This window comes from Epinephelus fuscoguttatus, linkage group LG10 (genome assembly GCF_011397635.1).
Source record: "Epinephelus fuscoguttatus linkage group LG10, E.fuscoguttatus.final_Chr_v1".
NCBI lineage: Eukaryota > Metazoa > Chordata > Actinopteri > Perciformes > Serranidae > Epinephelus > Epinephelus fuscoguttatus.
This window is the reverse complement of record NC_064761.1, coordinates 36576160-36596528: the sequence shown is the minus strand read 5'-3', so window position 1 is coordinate 36596528 and position 20369 is coordinate 36576160. Positions and strand designations below refer to the sequence as shown.

Sequence of the window (20369 nt, the reverse complement as noted above, 5' to 3'; positions counted from 1 at the left end):
GATACACCGATGTGATTGGTGCAGCTCGGCTCCAACGGCATGAGTAATGAGTATCATTACTGATTGCCAGAGTGACTCGCTGAGCAAACTCAAATTGTGCTCTCGCGAGAACTCTGGATTTTCAGGGTAATTCTGCAGCACAATCTTGGCAAGAAACACAGCGACAGGTGACAAAAACACAATTGCTTTTCATAGCACTATCCCAGCAGAAAAGGCAGCTATGTCTCAGTAGAAAACAACCACTTTTTGTGGCACTGTCTCAGCAGAAAATGCAACAATGTCTCAGTAAAAAAATGCTTTTTTGCGGCACTATCTTGGCCGATAACACAGCGACAGCTGGTGAGAAAAAACACTTTTCATGGCACTATCCCAGCAGCGAACACAGTGTCAGGTTGCAAAAGAATCGATTGCTAGTGGCACTATCCCAGCAGGAAATGCAGTGAAGTCTCGGTAGAAAACAACCGCTTTCTGTGGCAAAATCTGGGCAGGAAACAATGAGAGGTTGGTAAAAAAACAAACCTTTTTGTGGCACTATCCCGGCAGCAAATGCAGCAATGTCTGTAAAGAAAACATCCACTTTTCATGGCACTTTCTCAGCAGAAAACACAGTGTAAGTTTGCTTAAAATCAACCGCTTGTGGCACTATCCTGGGAGGAAATGCAGCTATATCTTAATAAAAAAACAACTGCTTTTTGTGGCACTGTCTCGACAGGAAACACAGTGACAGGTTTATGAAAAAACAAACCATTTTGTGGCACTAATGCAGTGACAAGTTGGTAAAACACAAACCTTTTTCGAGTCACTGTCCTGGCAGCAAACACATTAATGTCTCTCTAAAAAAACAACTGCTTTTCATGTGTCTCGTGTCACGCCATCCACCACGCCCTCCTCCTCCTGATGATGAAGTCAGCTCATATACTACATCACTTCAGAAAAACTGATGATACATATACACATAAAAATATAACATGTTCATGGTTTGCAGACAACACTGTGCAGTGCCAACATTCTCATCTGGCAGCTGAGCTGATTTGTGTTGATATCCTGTGGAGTCAGGATCATGTGATCACGTAAAGTTAACATCTACCCTTCACACGGAATAAACACTGATGCCCGTGTTGTACGTCGGGCCAATATTTCCATTCCAACATCCATAAACTCAGCATTGCAGTTTAATCATAAAAATCAAGAAGACTTCATGTTTAAAATAAGGGCCAGCGTGTTGTTAAGTTTTATGTGCCATTTTACAAATAAACTGCTCTGGCTTTTTTTGTTTACGTCTTAAAAGATTATTAGAAACATAAAGTCAGCGCTGTGTGCAAGAAACAATCACTGCTGAAGAAACACAGACTCAAGTTGGGAGCACCCAGTGGACGCTGCAGCAAAATTTATTCAGTAGAAATCTTTAAGGATTCATACAATGATAGTTCAGCAGAAAATTACAACCCCCCCTCTCCCTCTGTTAAAACGTTAGGCGGCCACAGTGAAAAACATCTCTGTGCTGCTGGCTAAGAACCTTAGAGCAAACTGTCTGAGACGAGGAGGCACTTAGACTGTCGTGTCCATGATTGTGGAAAATGACATCAATCTAAACTACTCAAAAGATTTTCAGACACAATACACTCAAAGAAAGATTTCTTTAGCAACAGACATTGGGAAATTATTGAAAATTGGACATTATTCATATATAGTAGTATGGTATATAAGTAGGGAGCACCTGCCTCCACTCTAGTGTACTGACAGCATCATCATGAGGAACCTTATTAGAGAATTAATTATCTGTCCATCTATCTTATTCTCCAGTTAGATTGGCGAGGCTGCTGACTAATCCCCTGCCCCGTCAGTGAGGTCACTAGTAGAAGTGGTTCAGTCCTGTGATGAGAACCTTTAACATTTATCTGACACCAGACCTGCTTTTAAATTCTTCATGGGTAACTATTCAGTGTTCAGAGGTGTAGTTACAGCGAGCTCCAACGTCTCATCTACAGCTTGGCTTTGCCCGGCTGCAGCTGCAGGCTCTGAAGCTTCATGGCCAGTCCCATGTTCCCTGTGATCTTCAGCTTGCCCTGGAAAAACGCCTGTGAAGCAGAGAGGGTGAAAAAATGTTACGCGTGCAGACAGATCTGAATCTGAAGTATGCCGCAGTCTGAATTGGAGAGAACTACATGCTGCTAGTTTTAAGAGTTACCGTGAGAGATTAACTCAACCCAGAGAAAGTGGGGCAACGGCAACAACAGCTTATGAAATGTCAGGAAACTGCATGGCACACAGGCACAGAGCGGGTTGAGTCAGAGAGATGGATGTTTGTCGACAGGAGTGCAGGAGGCAATACATTCTTAGAATATTAAAGTTCTCAGAAGGAAAACGAAAACTTTTTCATGTGGCAGAAATGGAAGGACTGAAATGATAAATTTTGCTTCTGAATTAAAAACATCATGCAAAAAGTCAACCTGTCCAAATTTCTGAGTGATGTACGATAAAGCAGTGGAAAAACCATGGAGCGTGCCCTACTGTCCTTCAATGACACAAACACAGTGCACTGATGGCTTTTCCAGGGACTCCTGATACATGTAATTACTGTAAATGGCCTTGGAATGACTGCACAGAGGTGTGTCATCGCATCACTCTCGCAGCACAAATGAACTTGGTGGGCCTCATGATTTACTGCTTTGGCACATAATAATTCAGAGCTGGGAAATATGGCATGAAAATCAAGACAGGGCTGATTCATCACGCACTGAAAAATAATGTGCGTGCAAAAAAGAGAAAGAGAAAAGCAGACTGTTCTGCATCACCAATGTCAAAACTAAATACGTTAATTTGTCCAACTGAAATTATTACACGGTGCCATGCTGTTACTTCAACAGCTCATAATTCTGAAGCCTCAATAGTCCGAAAAACCCATTTGTACAACAATCCGTTATCCTGGAAACAAACTACCACTGCTTCCAAAGGCCATTTCTCTGAAAACAGCTACATACTACACATGGCTAATTATTATATAGAATGAAGCCCGTCTTAACCTCTGACCGGCTTACCCTGACATTCTTACCGAACCCTAACTGATCTTAGGGCGCATTCACACCAGGATAGTCCGGGGGACTCGGTTCGATTGGGCAGGGAATGCAGGAAATATTTCACACCTTCATTTGGTTCGGTTCACTTTCACACTGCCCTTTTTAAAGCGGACCAAACTGCCTGGACAACATCATGCAGTTACAACAGCTGCTCGTTTGGGGGCGGTATTGCCCAAACGACCACTGACCAGGAGGAAAAAAAGCATGAGGAAGAACTACTCCACGTCTGCCCACAGGACATTTTCCAACTTTTTCTTTTTTTACCTCTGCTTTTCCCGGTTCACGCTGTTGGCCTTGTTTTTTTCTACCCAAAATGCAGTGTGCTCTACATCACTTCCTCGCTTTGGTTCACTTCAGTCCGTTTGCATTTCCCGCTATAAGCAAACCGCACCAGGGTTCACTTGCAAGTGAACCGAGACCCCCAGTTTTCAAGCTAACCAGGGTTCGCTCCTTTGGTGCGCACCAGAGTTCGAATGAGCGTTCACACCACTCCAAACGAACTCAACTATCCGTGGAAGCAGACCACGGTTCATTTAAAGCGGACCAAATGGCACCAGTGTGAATGTGTCCTTACTCCTCATGCCTAAACCTAACTGACCCAACCAATGAAGGTGATGAGTACTAGCCTATCAAACGCAAAGTAGGACAGGTCATGCCTTTGCCATAGTTGGAAGTAATTCTTTGAAAAATTACGCAATTATTTCCCCTGAATCCTCGGACTGAATATTATTTTTTTTCTGTGTGCTTGTATCCCTACTTTTGAAATGTTATCCCCAAAAGATGACTGTAACAATTAAATCCATTACACACAACAAAATACCCTGACTCTTCCAGAACTTTCAAGGATTTTACCAATCCCATGACTTTTCCAGGCCTAGAAAAGGAGATTGTGAAATTCCATGAGTTTTCCAGGTTTTCCATGACCATGGGAACCCTGCATGTGCCTCCGTTTGGGAGAGCGCACTCAGAGAAACAGCCCTTGAGAGCAATTGGTGTTTGGGATAATGGGCTGTTGTACAAATCGGCTTTCAAGCAGCGTATATTTTTCAGACTTCTGGGGCTCCAGAATTATGGGCTGTCAGAACAACTGTTAGTCACTTTATTTTATTAACCCTCATCATGTATATCTAGGAATGGGTCATGATTTCTGAATGCTCAATAAATTAAAAAATCAAACCATTTACATGGCTGTTAATAATAATATATTTTCCCTTGTTTTCATTGTGTGAAAATGGTTAAACGAGTGTGACACAAAAAATACATGGAAATGAGGTGCAGTGTTGGTGGGAATGAGAAACCAGAACTGGCAGATGATGTGGCTCATGTGATGGAGCAGGAAAACATCACATTCACACACACATTCACACATTGGCGGCCAAGGCTACCATAAATGGTGCCACCTGCTACTCAATAACCATTCGCACCCACTCACACACTGATGGAACAGCAGTCGGGAGTAATTTGGGGTCCAGTATCTTGCTCAAAGGTACTGCTGATCTTCTGATGCATGGACGACGCGCTTTACCTCCTGACCCACAGCCGCCTTGGTCGAATAGTTCCCAGTAGAGGTGTAACAATACATGTACAGTACTTGTACCGTTCAGGATGAGGTGACGGTTCGGTACACATTATGAACTGAACGATTTCTTGAACTAATCCTACAATATTGCCCCAAAAAATATCACGATACTATGCCGTATCAATTTTTTCACCCACCCCTCATTGAAAACTAAACTGTGACATTACTGTGTTGTAGAGAACTGAACCATGAATTTCATGAACCATTACACCCCTCGTTCCCAGTGACTAGCGACTAGTATTTTTGCTCTAAATGCCCATATTGAGACTCATCTTGAAGAAAATGGCTTGCATTATTTGTAATTTTTCTTACCGTCAACAAATCCCATGAAAAGACAAAAACAACAATCTATCAGCCCGTCTCTCGCCCGTCTGTGGCTTGCAGGCTCAAGCCCATTTGTTCCTGCTGCGGACAAACATCTTTCAAAACAAATATATAGTTTACGTTTTTAAAACAAAAAAAGGCTCAGTAATTTCCCATAAAAGCTGAGCTCTGTAATTTGTATCAAGCAAACAGGAGCAAACAGTGCATATGCTTCTGACTGATTCACATTTAATGCTTTTATGAGTATTTCCAGCAGTGTGATGGTGTGTGTGTGTGTGGGATTGAGTCAAAATAAACTACAGTGTGTTTTTAAGGCAGATGTGTTTTTAATCGTTGCTGAAACAATGGCGCTCTTGTTGCTTGTTAGTTGGATCAATTCATTGTTGTCTCTGGTCGTATCACGGGATTTGCTGAAAGCACACTATCATGTTAAAGAATATCTGCTTCTGACGGAGGCTGAAAAATCTGCCTTCTGCTCTTTTTCTGCACACAGATCTGGTTTTATTTTAAAGTCAGGCATGAAATATACATCATTTTATTGTCAGCTCTCTCCTGTTCAGGCTACAAGCAGGAAATCTGTATTATGTTCTTTCACCACACAGCAGCAGCTCTTTGACCTCTCGTCTGAGGACGGTAAATTGGCACAATCAGCCAATAAGGCAGCACAGTGTTTCCTCTTAATTTCACCCAGGCACTAACATCACATCCCGTCAGTACTACATCCAACTGGCAAACAAATCTGTTCCACTTTTTCTGAGAATCATTGGACAGGACACATCAAATGAACTGCAGGAAAAAAGCCAGGACATTGTGCAGGACACCAGGGATAAGACAGGTACAGTCCTAACACTCGCACACAGTTTTGACCTGAGAAGACAAACACTACACGCAAACAAGTTCACTCAAACCACACTGAGCTTGAATACTCACAGTCTGTGGGTTCATCTTCCCCGTCATCAAGGCCAACAAGTCTGTGTCTGACATGGAAATGGTGCAATCTGCTTTCTTAGCTGCAGGGCAGAGACACAGGAGGTACACTGAGTACAAAAATAGGAGCATGCATCTCAGAGATATTTACTCAGTGACTTACAGGTATTTTAAGTTTGAAGGTAGAAGTCTAATAAAGCACACACAGAGCAGAAAAACACTGACTTTGAAACTTCTTTCTCACTCACAGTTGAATATGATTACATGTCACTATAACCGCCCCTGAGTTTTCTCACCTGTGTCATTGTGAACACAGCCTTTACCGTTCTTCACGTCCACATACCAAGTCGCCTCCTGTCCATTTGGGCCGTCCTTTACTTTGAAGGCGAACACTCCCCCGATCTTTTTCACAAACTGCTCCCCTTCCTGTTCAATGGACACAGGGGATTTAGTGATAGGTAGGTGTTGGGGGAACTGTACTATCTATATTTACAAGCTTGTAGCACAGTCATTTAGCTAGGCAGGGCACGTATGACTCCTTTCAGGATAGGTTATGCTACTCAGAAAGACCATACTTTCATATATGACACTATACTGTACATATTTAAGGACACTTTTATGAAAAACATTTTGCAAAATTTGAATTGGATCAGTTTTCGTCTGTATAAGCACACGTTTTAAACACACACACAGTAAATATCTGTATATGAAAATAAGAGTGTCAGTAGTTCATGGAGTTAAAAGCCATGTTCATGGGTTATTCTCAGGCCGAAAATGTACTGGAAGTTTTAAAAAACATCTTCATGGATATTTTGTTTCACTTATACCCCCAACTGTGATTCATTGTTTTCATTTTCCGTAACCACTGATCCTGCTGGAGCCTATCCCAGCAGTCACCCTGGACAAGTCACCAGACTTTCACAGGGCCGACACATTCACACCTACAGCCAACCTTACGTGTGTGTCTTTGGATTGCGGGAGGAAGCCAGAGCACTTGCAGAAAACCCACTCTTACACAATAAGAACAGGCGAACTCTGCACAGAGGTGCTACCGCACCCCTGGGGTTCAAACTACAGATGTACTGATACCACTTTTTCCTTCCTGATACCGATTATGATCCCTGAACCTTAGGTATCTGCCGATACCGAGTAATGATCCGATACCAGTGCGTAAAATAAAAATGGATGGGATATGAATTGTTGTATGTCTCAACTCCTAAAACTCTATGTAAAATATTTAGAAATAAATACATAATAGTAGAATTAATGCCATAGAACTTTTTTTATTATTATTATCCAGTGTTGACACAGATCAAGACACAGGTTAAAGTGCAGCCACACAATTTGGTGAAAAAGACATTTTAAAAGCTACAGTAGAATGGTTTATAAACTCCGCTCCGGTTCCGCTTCATTTGCCTGTAGCGTGCATATGCGTAATGACGTGAGGCATTACATGGTATCGGATTGGTCATAGGCTGTACTCGCCGATACCCGATACTGCATTTTAGGCAGTATCGGAGGCATTTCTGATACTAGTATCGGTACAACTCTAGTTCAAACCCCCCGACTGTGATGAATTTGGTATATGTTAACCCTACTATTTCCATGCTGACTTGTTATGAGTGATGCATTTAAATCAATCAATCAATCAATCAATCACTCAGCAGGAGGTAAAGGGGGCAAAGAGATGTAGAGGCCATGGCAATGGAGCAGGAGCAAGGAGTATGTCAGGTAATCCTAAGAGGCGTCTAAGAAAAGTTTCTAGTGTGAAAGCTCCAGATAAAAAAAGAAACGAGGCGTTCAGAAGAAGAATTAGATTCTTCCCTCTGCAGGGATGACAGTGTCCTTAGCTGACATTACTGTCTTTCAGAGGCTGTAGCGGGCTGAGCTTTGAAGCTAGAGTGAAAATACTGGTATCACATGAAATCAGAAACCCTAAGGAATCCATTGGTATCACGTACCACATCATGCTAGCTGAATGAAACTGGGTTCTATGTGTACACACAAGTCTCCTCTTTACAGACACGCCCACTTAATGCTAGTCCCTTGTAATTTTGGGGCAAAAACCATGCAGTTTGCCTTATTTTATTTGAACATTTCTGCACACTGGGTTCCTTAAACAGTCTTGGAATTGCATGAGTTGGGTATAACTGGAGAGCAGAGACTCTTGTGGATTCAATAAGCCTTGTTTTATTAATGTGTGATGATGTTAGTCCCTATAGCAGCAATTTTATTGTGACATAAACATAAACATAGCACAAAGTAATAATGGCTCATGTGAATGCAAAGTTAATGTCTTATAGGTTCATGAAAAGTTGCACGTAAAAGTGCTCTACAAGCATAGACCACAAAGATATTGAATGCACTCTGTGGAGATTTTCACCTCTGGCAGTGCTGGTAAAAAGAGAACTGTTAGGAGGAAAACATGGGTATAAACTATGCAGGCTTGAAATTGTAAAATAACAAACAAAATGACTTTGCAAATGTTTTATGGGCAGGAAAATGCATTCAACACATTTGTTAGACCTCAGGGATACACACAATTTGGTGACAAACACTAAGTGTAAACAGAAACTTTGTTTACGAGAAAACTTGCCAGGGAAATTTGCAGTCTACACAGGCAACATATTTCAAGCTGACGCTCTTCCTCAGGCTGTATTATCTTACTCTCTCACTTCTCTGACAATGTTTAACTAATATGGAAATCGAAAAAGGACAACAAGTTCTCTCACTGAAAACAAGCTGTGCAGCTAAAATGTTGAATCTGTTTGTCTCATCAGTTGCCTGAGATATTACACTAAACCATGTCACTAAGTATCCAGGGTGCTCCACTGTTGCCATTTTCTCATTGATGACAAATCCCATTCATTACATAGACAGCACTGCCGGCAGGCTCAAGATGAATCTGGTATGATTGAGGTCACATAAAGGTAACTGCTTAAAAACACTGACTTTTGGAGGAAGCCATTTGTCTGATTGAATCAACATAAGCTTGATATTAGTTTTATACCATGAAACAACAGTTTGGGAAGTGATCCAAATGTGCCACCATGAGGCTAAAGGCCCATGTTGCCATATGGCACAGAGTGCATGTTTGTCCGTCCTTGGAAAGGAATTTGACCTTTGCTCTTCCCGAGGTTTCTTCCATTTTTATCTTTATTTTCAGAGTCAAGGGTCAAAGGACAGAGGGTGTCATATGTTGTACAGATTGTTAAGTCACTTGAAAATTTACTTGATTTATAAGCACTGTATATGATTAGACGGATTGATAAATGCTTACAAAAACCTATATGTGTGCTACAAATGAATTAAAACAAGACTACAGAGCTGCCTTTGTAAAAAGAAATACTGAAATAAAAGTCCTTGAAAAAGTGACAATAATATAGTCAGAGATCTGGGATTAACAATATTGTCTCCTACTGTAAGTAGGGGTGGAGGATATATCAATTATACTCGATGTATTGTGGCTTCTTCCATTTGAGATGTATAAAATTACAATATCATGAACATTGAGTATAAATTGTTAAGGCATTTTTTTAACCCACTAGTAGACTCGCTTTGGCATTTTCATCCTCTCACTCTCTGCTTTGACGCTCTTCCTCTCACGGACACCAAAAGAGGTTAAAAAGAAAAGACCTGCAAACATGATGCACCATACGTCATTTGTATCTGTAGGGCTCAAGACCGCAACTATTTAGTCGCATTTTGCAACCATGGAGCACCTGCTTGACTTGCAGATGTTCTTAATATATGAACTAGAGAGCTGTTGGTTTGTTTCCAGCTCACAGTGAATAAATACTCATGTTTAACGCTGCCGCTATAACAGTTCAACTTTTAACAAGTTATAGGATACTGTCTGCAGACAAGGAGTGTGTTGTGTTTGCAGGGCGCCAGACCGCAACTATTTAGTCACATTTTGTGACAATGGAGCACCAGTGCAACTTGCAGATGTTCTTAATATATGAACTGGAGAGCTGTTAGTTTGTTTCCAGCTCACAGTGAATAAATTCTAATGTTTCTCGGTGTCGCTTTAACAGTTAAACTTTTAACAAGGTTAACAATACTATGAGCAGGTAAGGCATGTGGTCTTATTTTGCAGAGCTCCAGACCGCAACTATTAGTCAAATTTTGTGGCAATGGAGCACCAGTGCGACTTGTAAATGTTTTTAATATATTAACTGGACAGCTGTTAGTTTGTTTCCAGCTCACGGTGAAAAAAATCATCATGTTTAACAGCGCCGCTGTAACAGTTTAACTTTTAATGAATTTAACAACACTGTGAGCAGGCAAAGCGTGTCTTTTTGTACCTGCAGTGTGCCAGACCACAACTTTTAAGCCACATTTTGCGACCATGAAGCACCAGTGCAACATTTAAATACTATTAATACATAAACTGGAGAGCTGTTAGTTTGTTTCCAGCTCACGGGGAATAAATCCTCACGTTTACACAGCTCTGGGGTATAAGTTTAACTTTCTGCTAACTGCTTACAAGTTAATGTTGATCAGAAGCTTCAAGTTCAAAGCAAAAATATCAACACTTTTGGCCAAAGACGAGCTGGATGCTTCAGAATAAAAGCACCAGTAATCCCGCTTTGATTTCATTATAAAACTTTCTTATTTAGCTTTGTTATAACCGTATTTTATTTAATTTTACAATAAGAGTATGTTATTGAACTTGATTATAACAGTAGGCTACTTTCTTCTAACTGTAGTTTATTTAGAGTTTAGTATTTTCGTAGTCCACAGTAGTTTAGAGAGAAGATTTCATGTATTGTGACAAAGTCTAAAAATATGGCAATATTACTAATAGAACATATCACTCAGCCAAATTTAAGTCATGTAATCACCTCCTGGAGCTTCTTGTCGATTTCCTGGAACACAGCATGTGCCTTGAACCCCTCCAGTCCGTCACTAGCACTGGTGTAAATGGCTTGAATCCTTGACATGGTGAAGGCAAAGGCATGAGAATGAGAAGGTACGGTTAGTGATAGCAGAAGTGATAAAAACACAGTACAGAAAAGTACATGGTTACCAAAGACAAACCAATCACTGATCAAACATTTACTTTGATACTTCATTCTTTTTCATATATTGTAGGAGTACATATTTCATATTACAATGTGTGAGTACCACCCACCTGTTGCCAGCTCCGAGGTGACACACAACACAAAGCCCACTCAATTATCACTTTCACAGATGGATTAAGGTGCATAAAGACTGTGGCCTCCACATTTTACACCTCCACTGCCTGGTTCACAGTCTGTGTATTTATCTAAACATCAAAACAGCCACTCTCAGCTAAATCAACTATGTCACCATCTTTATGCACTTGCCAGCCAGCTGAGAAGAAGGTGCTGCTGCACAACAAAGTTCCAGAACACTGACTGCGTTGGTGGTCTATAAACAGCTCTTCAAGAGGATAGCAGTACATTTTAAATGAAGTTTGAGATAAGATAAAGCAGCCTTCACCTTTTCCCTAGAGGTGAAATTCAGGTGTTTTTCATGACTGAAGCAACATATTTAAGGACTTCTAATAATTAGGCTAGATGGATGAAAATAACACACTTATTTATAAATTGTGGCCAAACTGTTTCATGGATAATCAGTTGTGTCTATATTGTCAATTCCTGTATATCAGTGTTGATCTACAATTTTCTGTGTTCCCAGAAATATTTGCTCCTCAAGATTTCTGAATTATCTTAAGATCTTAAGAATAATTTTATCAGTAATGATTTTATCAGTATAATGCAGCAGCACAAAGACAGTACATACAACTAGTGTAAGAGAAGTGAAAATATAAATTTTAAAAGAGTAACTACAGACAAACTCACAAGGTAAAGCAACACAGTTTGATTAATAGCAGCAAGTCTAGTATAATAGGTAAACAGTGCACACCAGAATACCGTGATTAATTAATGATGCTTGGTGCTGTCTGCATTAATATGGCAAAATAGAAATATAATATAGTATACGATGTGGTAAGACAGTGTTATGTAGTAGTAATAATAATAACACAATAATATCTTAAATACAGCAGTATAACAGAATATGAAATGTAATATGGTATCATATGGTACAGTATATTAAAGTACCCTATGGTAGAGGTATGGACTTAAGTCACATGACTTGGGAGCGCCAGTTGGAAAAATGATACTAAAGATAAGTTCCTTCATGTGCAAAAACTGTGTACCCATGCAAAATGTGCAGGCAGAAGATTATAGACTGAGATGCAACAACAAAAAGCATTCATGATTTCTGAAAATGGCATTATATTTTTTTTGCAAAGGGTGCATTTTGACTTGTTTGGGACTCTAAACTCAAAGTGTAGGGCTTGGTACTTGACTTGGGACTTGTAAGTCTTGACCTGTGACTTGAGTGCAAAAGACTTGAGAATTACTTGTGTCTTGCAAAACAATGACTTTATCCCACCTCTGCTATAATGTAGTATATAATATTAGCAATAATGTAGCATGAAATAAATATTAGGTGTAGCATGGGTGTCGAACGTACGACCTACAGGTCAGGACCAGGCGCCAAAGAATCCAATCCAGCCTGATACACACCTAATATTGATGCACGTGTGAAGACTAAGAGGTGTCAGGTTTTAGAAGCAAGTTATACAGTGAGTAGCCTGCTTTAAGTAAAATGCTGCTTTAGAGGCTTTTCCAGTCCTCCAGAATACAGTTCTCTGACAAATGATGAATACTTAGTGTGGACATATTTAACATTGTGCAAAATACTGTCAATCAGTAGCTTCAGTACAAAAGAAAAACAGTATCTGTGGGACACTATTGCTAAGGCACTGCCAAAACTTTAGATTTCTAACTGGGTTGTAAGACAGGATTTAACCTGCATTCTTAATAGGTTCCACTTTGGTTTGTTGAGGTGACACCAGCATTAATGCACAGGAGAATAAATGTATGGAAAAATGCACATGTAATGACAGTGAGTAGTTGACTGAATGTGGAAAAACTGGGACATTTGGTTGAAACGGCACTTATTTTTCTTAAGACACCTCAGGCTGTTCATTGTCTGTTATGTAAATGGATGAATGTTTTAAGAGTGCACTTCTTTAGGCTGAAGGAGATAGGAAATGTTAAGGTGTTATTATTTATACACTGATCGGCCAAAACATTCAAACCACTGACAGGTGAAGTGAGTAACATTGATCATTTTGTTACAGTGCAATGTTCTGCTGGGAAACTGTTGGTCATGGCATTCATGTGCATTCACTTGACGCCCTCCACCCACCTAAACACCACGTTACTCTCTGATGGCAGTGGTCCCCCAGCAGAAAAATGCACCATGCCACACCACAAAAACTGTTTAGGAACGTGACAAAAAGCTCAAGGTGTCGACCTGGCCTCCAACTCTCCCACAATCTAATGGAGCATCTAGGGAAGTGCTGGTACCCCACCTCACAACTGACAGGTCTCAAATGATCTGAAGCCAGCACCCCGGTGCCAGACACCACAGGACACCTTCCAGAGGTCATGTGTCCATGCCTTGACATGTCAGAGACAAGGGAGGCCTCATAGTGGATTAGGGGTACCTCTGAGGTAACAGCACGTCCCATGGATGCTCGATCAGATTTGGATCTGGGGAATTTGGAGGCCAGGTCGACACATTGAGCTTTTTGTCACGCTCCTCAGGCCATTCCTAAGCAGTTTTTGTGGTATGGCGTGGCTCATTTTCCTGCTGGGGGGCCACTGACATCGGGGAGTTCTGCAGCCATGAGGAGGGGTACTTGATTTGTAGAGGTGTTCAGGTGGGGCGAGCGCATCAAGTGGCATCCTCATGAATGTCTGAACCAAAAGATCCCCAGGAGAACATTGCATTTTTGGCTGATTGGTGTATGTTATTACGTAATTATATATATATTTTTTTATTATATATAACATATTGTTATATTATACATATCATATATAACTGGTCCGGCATACTTGAGATCAAATTAGATGTTTGACACCATTTAAGTATTGTATAACATGTAGAATATGACATATATTGCAAGGTATATAAATAAATCAGACCAACGGCAAGTCAATGGAGAGGGACAGTGTGCCAAACACTGTGGGAACTGTGTGTGTAACGTTGCTATCACAGTTTTATCCCAGCATAATTAGATTCTTTGCTAATTATGTTGTAATAAACGGAGGGTTACAGTGTCCCTTCAGCCTTGTAGTCATGTAACAAAGAGCTGGAGTTAATGAGTGACTTCGACAAACACGTTAACGTGTACCTAGCTGTGTGTTTGACATGCCCTAGCTAACTGCGAACTCGGTGTAACGTTAACCGGGAACACCGGGTGACCTCACTGAATTATACACAAACATGTAACGTGACGTGTCACAGTGATACAGTACAGTGTTCAGTGCTCTTACCTTGGCGTCTGTATTTCAGGCATCTTGCTGTAACGTCAGGTGAACAGGCTGTAGTGTCGCAGGATGGTGGGGTTAAAGCTAGCCTGCTGTGCTGGGTGCTAACTGCACTTCCGTGTTTCCTCCTTCTGTCACTGATCTTCAGACTCGATGTGTCGATGTCAGATAGAACAGAGTAATCGAGTGCAGGCAACAGCCCCACATTTCTGTGAACTAGTGATGGGCAAAGCAGTTCTTTAGATGTTACTGAATCACTAGAATCAGTTCATTAAAAAGATTCGTTCAAAAGATTTGTTCACCGAATTGTTCAGTGCTTGGCGGGAGGAGCACTGCGTAGTCTGACTCACTGAACTGATACACAGCTGAGCTGCTGCTCCGTCTGCCCTGCACCGGTGAGTCTCATTACTGGCCAGCCTAATGATTTAAGTTTGTTTATCTGGAAACTAAGTCTGTTAAAACAATGGGGAGGTGTGTGATTGTGTTCATGGGGCTTGACTCCTGGCTACATTAGCCGTTAGCTTGGAGAAAACGGCCCCTATGAAAGTGTATCGCTGAGAAGAAATTATTTGAATCACTCAGGGATCGGGGTTATGTCGTTCATTGAGTGATTCATTCACTGAGTGATTTGTTCACCAAGTGATTTGTCACGTGGTAGGCAGTCCCTCCCTGCGCCCTAGCTGACTCACAAGTGATTCATCATTCGCACGGACTGAAACGGCAGTTTCAGCCTGCAGGCTCGCTGCTGAGCTCAACTGAACTGAGAAATTAACAAATCAGTTCCGGAAGTGATTCAGTTCAGTACGTTCACTCAACAGATTCGTTTTTTTGAACAATTCGTGCGTGAACGACACAACACTACTGTGAACATAACTTCAGATACAGTCCTACAAACAGTCCACTCTCCAAATTCTCAGTTTAATTAGTTTGTTTAAAGATGTGATTCTCAAAGTGAGGTCCGTGAAAAGATGGCCCCCAAAGATGAGCTGGTAAGTGGGGAACTGCCCATTGGTCCGACAGCCCATTGTTCCGACCATATTAAACACATTGTTCTGAAGTCCGTTCCGAAATCATCATGATGCCCTGTGGTTAAGGTCTGGTTAGGTGTAGGCACAAAAACCACTTGGTTAGGGTTAGGAAAAGATCATGGTGTGGGTTAAAATAAAAAAGAAAGCGACAAACACATAAGCCGCGAGCCTTTCCCAGCCGACCCAGAGCTGGTCGCGGCGCAACATACGCCCGCCACAAGCCGTTCAGCACCGCGTACAGTCGGACTAATGGAATGTCGAACCAATGGGCTGTTGGACCAATGACGTGGACCCGGTAAGCAGACACCTCGGGCAGCAGGAAGAGGACGAACCATCATGGAAGGACGAGCCCCTGCACGGCAAGTACCACCGACAGATTGAAGAAGTGGCCAACATCAAGAAATCCTACCAGTGGCTGGAAAAGGCTGGACTGAAAGACACCCCAGAAGCACTAATTATGGCAGCACAAGAACAGGCACTTAGTACAAGATCAATAGAAGCAGGGGTCTACCACACCAGACAGGACCCAAGGTGCAGGATGTGCAAAGATGCTCCTGAGACAGTTCAGCACATAATAGTAGGGTGTAAGATGCAGGCAGGAAGAGCATACGTGGGACACCATAACCAAGTGGCTGGCATAGTGTACAGGAACATCCGCACTGAGTATGGGCTGGAGGTCCCAAGGTCAGAATGGAAGACACCTCCTAAGGTGGTTGAGAATGACCGAGCTAGGGACAGACAAACTGGTGATGGCTAACCAACTGGACATCGTGTAGAGCGACAAACAACAGAAGAAGGCAGTGGTGATAGTGGTGCAAGCAACATCAGGAAGAAGGAACATGAGAAACTAGAGAAACACCAAGGGCTGAAAGAGGAGCTAGAAAAGATGTAGGGAGTAAAGGCAACAGTGGTGCCAGTGGCGACTGGAGCACTCAGGGTTGTGACCCCCAAACTGCTAGAGTGGCTCCTGCAGATTCCAGGTACAACACCTGAGGTCTCTATCCAGAAGTGTGCAGTCCTAGGAACAGCTAAGATACTGCACAGAACCCTCAAACTCCCAGGCCACTGGTCGGGGACCTGAGCTTGAGGAAGACACACTATCCAAAATAGTTAATGGATCACATTCTATACTAACAATTTCTGTATTATTTACATGGACTGTAGACTACAAAAGTTAAAGATGGACAACATGACAGCTCCCCAAAAGTAAAGCCAAAACATCTAGCCCGCCCTTCATGGCTGGCTGCAGTTTAGGTCGTGAACCTAGCCCTGTCTATGTTAGTAGATGGGACATGAGCCAAACTAAAGTCTCAAAGTACACATCAAATAAATTTTTCTTGAGTTGGTTTCTGTCATTTTAGGTAGTTCTACACACTATCACACTGATGTATATTCAGGTGTGGCAAAAAGCTCAAGGTGTCGACCTGGCTTCTAAATTTCCCAGGTCCCAATCTGCTCAAGGATTCTTGTGATGTGCCGGTATCCCAGATGTACCCCTAATCCAAGGTGGGCCCTCCTTGGATGGGACTTGGCTCTGACCTGTGGAGGCATGGACACAGGATCTCTGGGAGTGTCCTGTGGTGTCTGGCACCAGTGAGTTGGCGGCAGATCCATTTAGTCCAGTGGGTTGTGAGGTGGGTTAATGGCACGTGCCACAGATGCTCATTCAAATTGGGATCTGGGGAATTTGGAGGCCAGGTTGACACTTTGAGGTCTTTGTCACATTCCTTGGGCCATTCCTGAGCCATGTTTGCAGTGTGGCATGGTGCCATAGGGGACGAAGAGGAGTAAGTAAGTAAGTTCAAAGAAGAACTCTCATTAATGTAAGAACAGTGCCGTCTGCTATATATGCCCTCAAAAAATGCAAACCCATCTCTGTCATGTATATTTTTTCTTTATTTGTAAACAGTCAATAGCATCTATAACAAAATTATCTTTTATTTTATTTATATATTTATTTAATCTTTATTTAACCAGGAAGTCCCATTGAGTGTGAAAATCTTTTTTACTAGAGAGACCTGGCCAAGGTAGCAGCCAATTAAAGTATATTTAAAATGCAACCAATACAACATATAATACAGAAATCCACAATAATACGACAACTATTCAAAAATAGTGGCCTCTCATGAAAAGCAAGCACATGTCTCTATCACCACATTCTTCATGATGCTCTTAAATTCATTCATGGATATAAATTCTTATAGTGCTTATGCTTATTCTATAACTTTAAATCAAATGTTCCATAAATCAACTATTAAAATTGTTAAATTAAATTAATAATTTCTTATTTTCTTTGGTATTTTCTGTTATATATAGACATGCAATCATAATTGCTGGATAATATCTATGCTGATGTTATCCAATGTCAAGTCTATGCCTGTGTGACGAGATAATATGTGCACAATAGCGTGCACTGGAGTCCATCCTATCATATGCCGTTGTGCGGCTCCAAATGAAATCCATCACAAGGTGGCAGCGGCTACTCTGTAAAATCAATCTGCCAAGGGACTACGGATGAAAATTAGCCTGGGGCTATAATCCGGCAGATTTACATGCAAATGTTCATTAATGTGCACTGTCCCTTCTAACTTAAATAAATAAATAAATAAATAAATAAACATCCAGGAAACTTGGCTTCATATTTGCACAGTGGGAGAGAGTGGAGATGATTTGTCCACTCTATGTACATTCCACAGTCTATGATTATTTAGAATCTGCATTTTAATAAGCCTTCGTTGCACTACGAGCGAAACACTTCACCACTTCACACTTCTCCTGATTTGAGTGCGTGTGTGTGTTTATTCACTGATTTGTGCTGATTCAATTTCTGTGCTCATTTCACAGCCAAAGATATGAATCAGAGGAAGCATTTCCGTGAATATGAAGCATAAAATACTTCCTATGCACTCTCATGTTTAAGCTACATTATCCAGGGTCACACTTTATAGTATGCAGCGATATGCCTTGTTTAGAAAGGTGTAAGTGGAAATGGGGGAGGGGGTCTGTTGCGTTATCTGTCGTTCATATGGTGCTGTAACACAATGTTTGCATGTCTGTCCTGGCTTCCATGGTTTAAATTTTGCAAAAGCAGTGTTGACCCAAACATGTCTAATCACACAAACCCTGCATTACAGTCAAATAATTGATTTTAAAAAAAAACACATAACTGTAAATTTATAACACACTGTTCCCGCTGTGATGGAGATAAGCATACATATCAGCATGTGCATATACATAATTGAAGATTATTGAAGATTCTTTGCATTGTTTGAAATTCCTGCTGCAATATAGATGTGCAGAACTGTGTTATCTGTCTGCTGCAGGCTTTGCAGAGTGCGTAGGTCAGTAAAGTAATGTACACAGAGTGGAGGCTAACATTAGAAAATCCCATCAGTCTAATGGCAGCTGTGCACCTACTCCATCACTCTCCCACCCGACATGGGAGGCCAGGCGATGCTGTCCTGTTATTATAAGATTCTGTCTGGTCTTCTTTCTACAGTGGTTGTGTGGGGGTTGAGCTCAGACCACACAGCTTAGTGAGTTTAAGGCCAGTGATCAGGAAAACACTGCACTCTGCTGGCCAGGAGACCTCATCATAACATATCAGAAATGGAAACTTTTTCTGCTCAGTGCATCAGAGATGTTGAAGGTTGAGTTTGTGAATGTGCTTTTTAAATGCTATACTGTATGTGTCAGATTTAACATGTGCTATGTTAGCATTTAATGTCCTATTGGATGCTGCCTGAGCTGAAGTAGTTATATAACTTCTACATGAAAAATAAACTCAACTGAGACACTATACCTGTGGAGGAATGACGTACTACTTCAGCTCAGCTCTGTGATACATGTGAGAGGACATTAGCTTTGCCCGTATGGATCGTTTCACTCACTGGAACTGGACAGTCTGGAGTCAGAGGCAGAGAGGAGGATGATGGACATCCTATATAACCCCTCTCATCCTCTTCGTGATGAGCTGTGGCAGATGGGCAGCTCATTCAGTTGCTGGATCATCCCGCCCAGGTGCAAAACTGAGCGCACACACACACACACACACACAGACTCCCACAGTGTCTGCCGCATTCAGGACTCTCACATCGCTCTCCCTCGTCTTTGACCCTCTGTTGGTCGGACTTATATCCTTTGTTATATATCTGATATATCTTTAAATATAATATATTATCATATTTCATACTTCACCATATAATTATTAATATTCCTTTACATTATATTGTACTATACCATATTGTATTGTTTTTAAATACATACTATACTATACTATACTATACCATGCTATCCTATATACCATTTGATATTCTGTTTAACTGATGTATTATGTTATACTACATCATATCATTACTATTACTACATTGCACCTTATACCACTGGTTCCTGACCTCAGTAGGGATCGCCAAAGCTTCATAAGGGGTCGCAAAGCCTTCTTGAATTTAAAGGGTGTGAGAAAACTTTAAGAAGAAAAATATATAAAAAATATATATGTATATATAGTGAACCTATATCTCAGACTCAGTGAAGACCTGAGCAAAAGCAATATTCACTGTCTGCTGAACAGCCTCGCAAAATTCACAACGTGCTTCAAAAAGTATAATCAAACAATAAAAATAAAGGCAATAGAACAATTACAACAAAGCAACAAAAAGAAAGTAAAACACAGAGCAAATACAGGCTACTGAGGCCCCAAAAAGAAAAACACCAGGGAACAAGCACCTGACAATTTAAGGTGGGACAAAGGTCATTTTCAGTGTTATTTTTTCAAGTTTCTAAGGAGGCCACAGACTGTATCTCTGAAGGAAGAGAGCTTCACAGTGTTGGAGCCACGGCTTCAAAGGCACGATCACCATGTGTTTTGAGTCTGGAGCGGGGGACAAACACTAGGTCCTGATCGGAGGACCTAAGAACAAGTATCTCGCAGTGAATCCTGAACCTGATGGGAGGCCAGTGTGGAGAAACTAAAATGGGAGTGATGTGGGTTGACCTGTTGGACTGAGTTAACAGCCTTACTGCAGCATTCTGGATTATTTGAAGACAGGTCAGGGAT

The 20369-nt window shown here is 41.3% G+C and overlaps 1 protein-coding gene across 1 annotated transcript; it reads right to left on the bottom strand.

The window, feature by feature from the left end:
- Window positions 1-1351: 1351 nt before the first annotated feature.
- Window positions 1352-14449, bottom strand: scp2b (sterol carrier protein 2b). Its single transcript, XM_049588519.1, has 5 exons — window positions 14292-14449; window positions 10755-10845; window positions 6204-6333; window positions 5911-5990; window positions 1352-2078 (listed from the first exon to the last, which is right to left on the bottom strand). The coding sequence occupies exons 1-5, from the start codon at window positions 14312-14314 to the stop codon at window positions 1983-1985; spliced, it is 420 nt and encodes a 139-aa protein (XP_049444476.1). The 5' UTR covers window positions 14315-14449; the 3' UTR covers window positions 1352-1982.
- Between the last annotated feature and the right edge of the window lie 5920 nt (window positions 14450-20369).

Excerpts from the sequence above, each read along its gene's own strand:
- scp2b (XM_049588519.1), bottom strand. The coding sequence starts at position 14,314 with ATGCCTGAAATACAGACGCCAAG. Across the intron at positions 10,846-14,291 it reads CCTGAAATACAGACGCCAAG|GATTCAAGCCATTTACACCA; the intron begins GTAAGAGCACTG and ends CACCATGTCAAG. Across the intron at positions 6,334-10,754 it reads TCGACAAGAAGCTCCAGGAG|GAAGGGGAGCAGTTTGTGAA; the intron begins GTGATTACATGA and ends TCCATTGAACAG.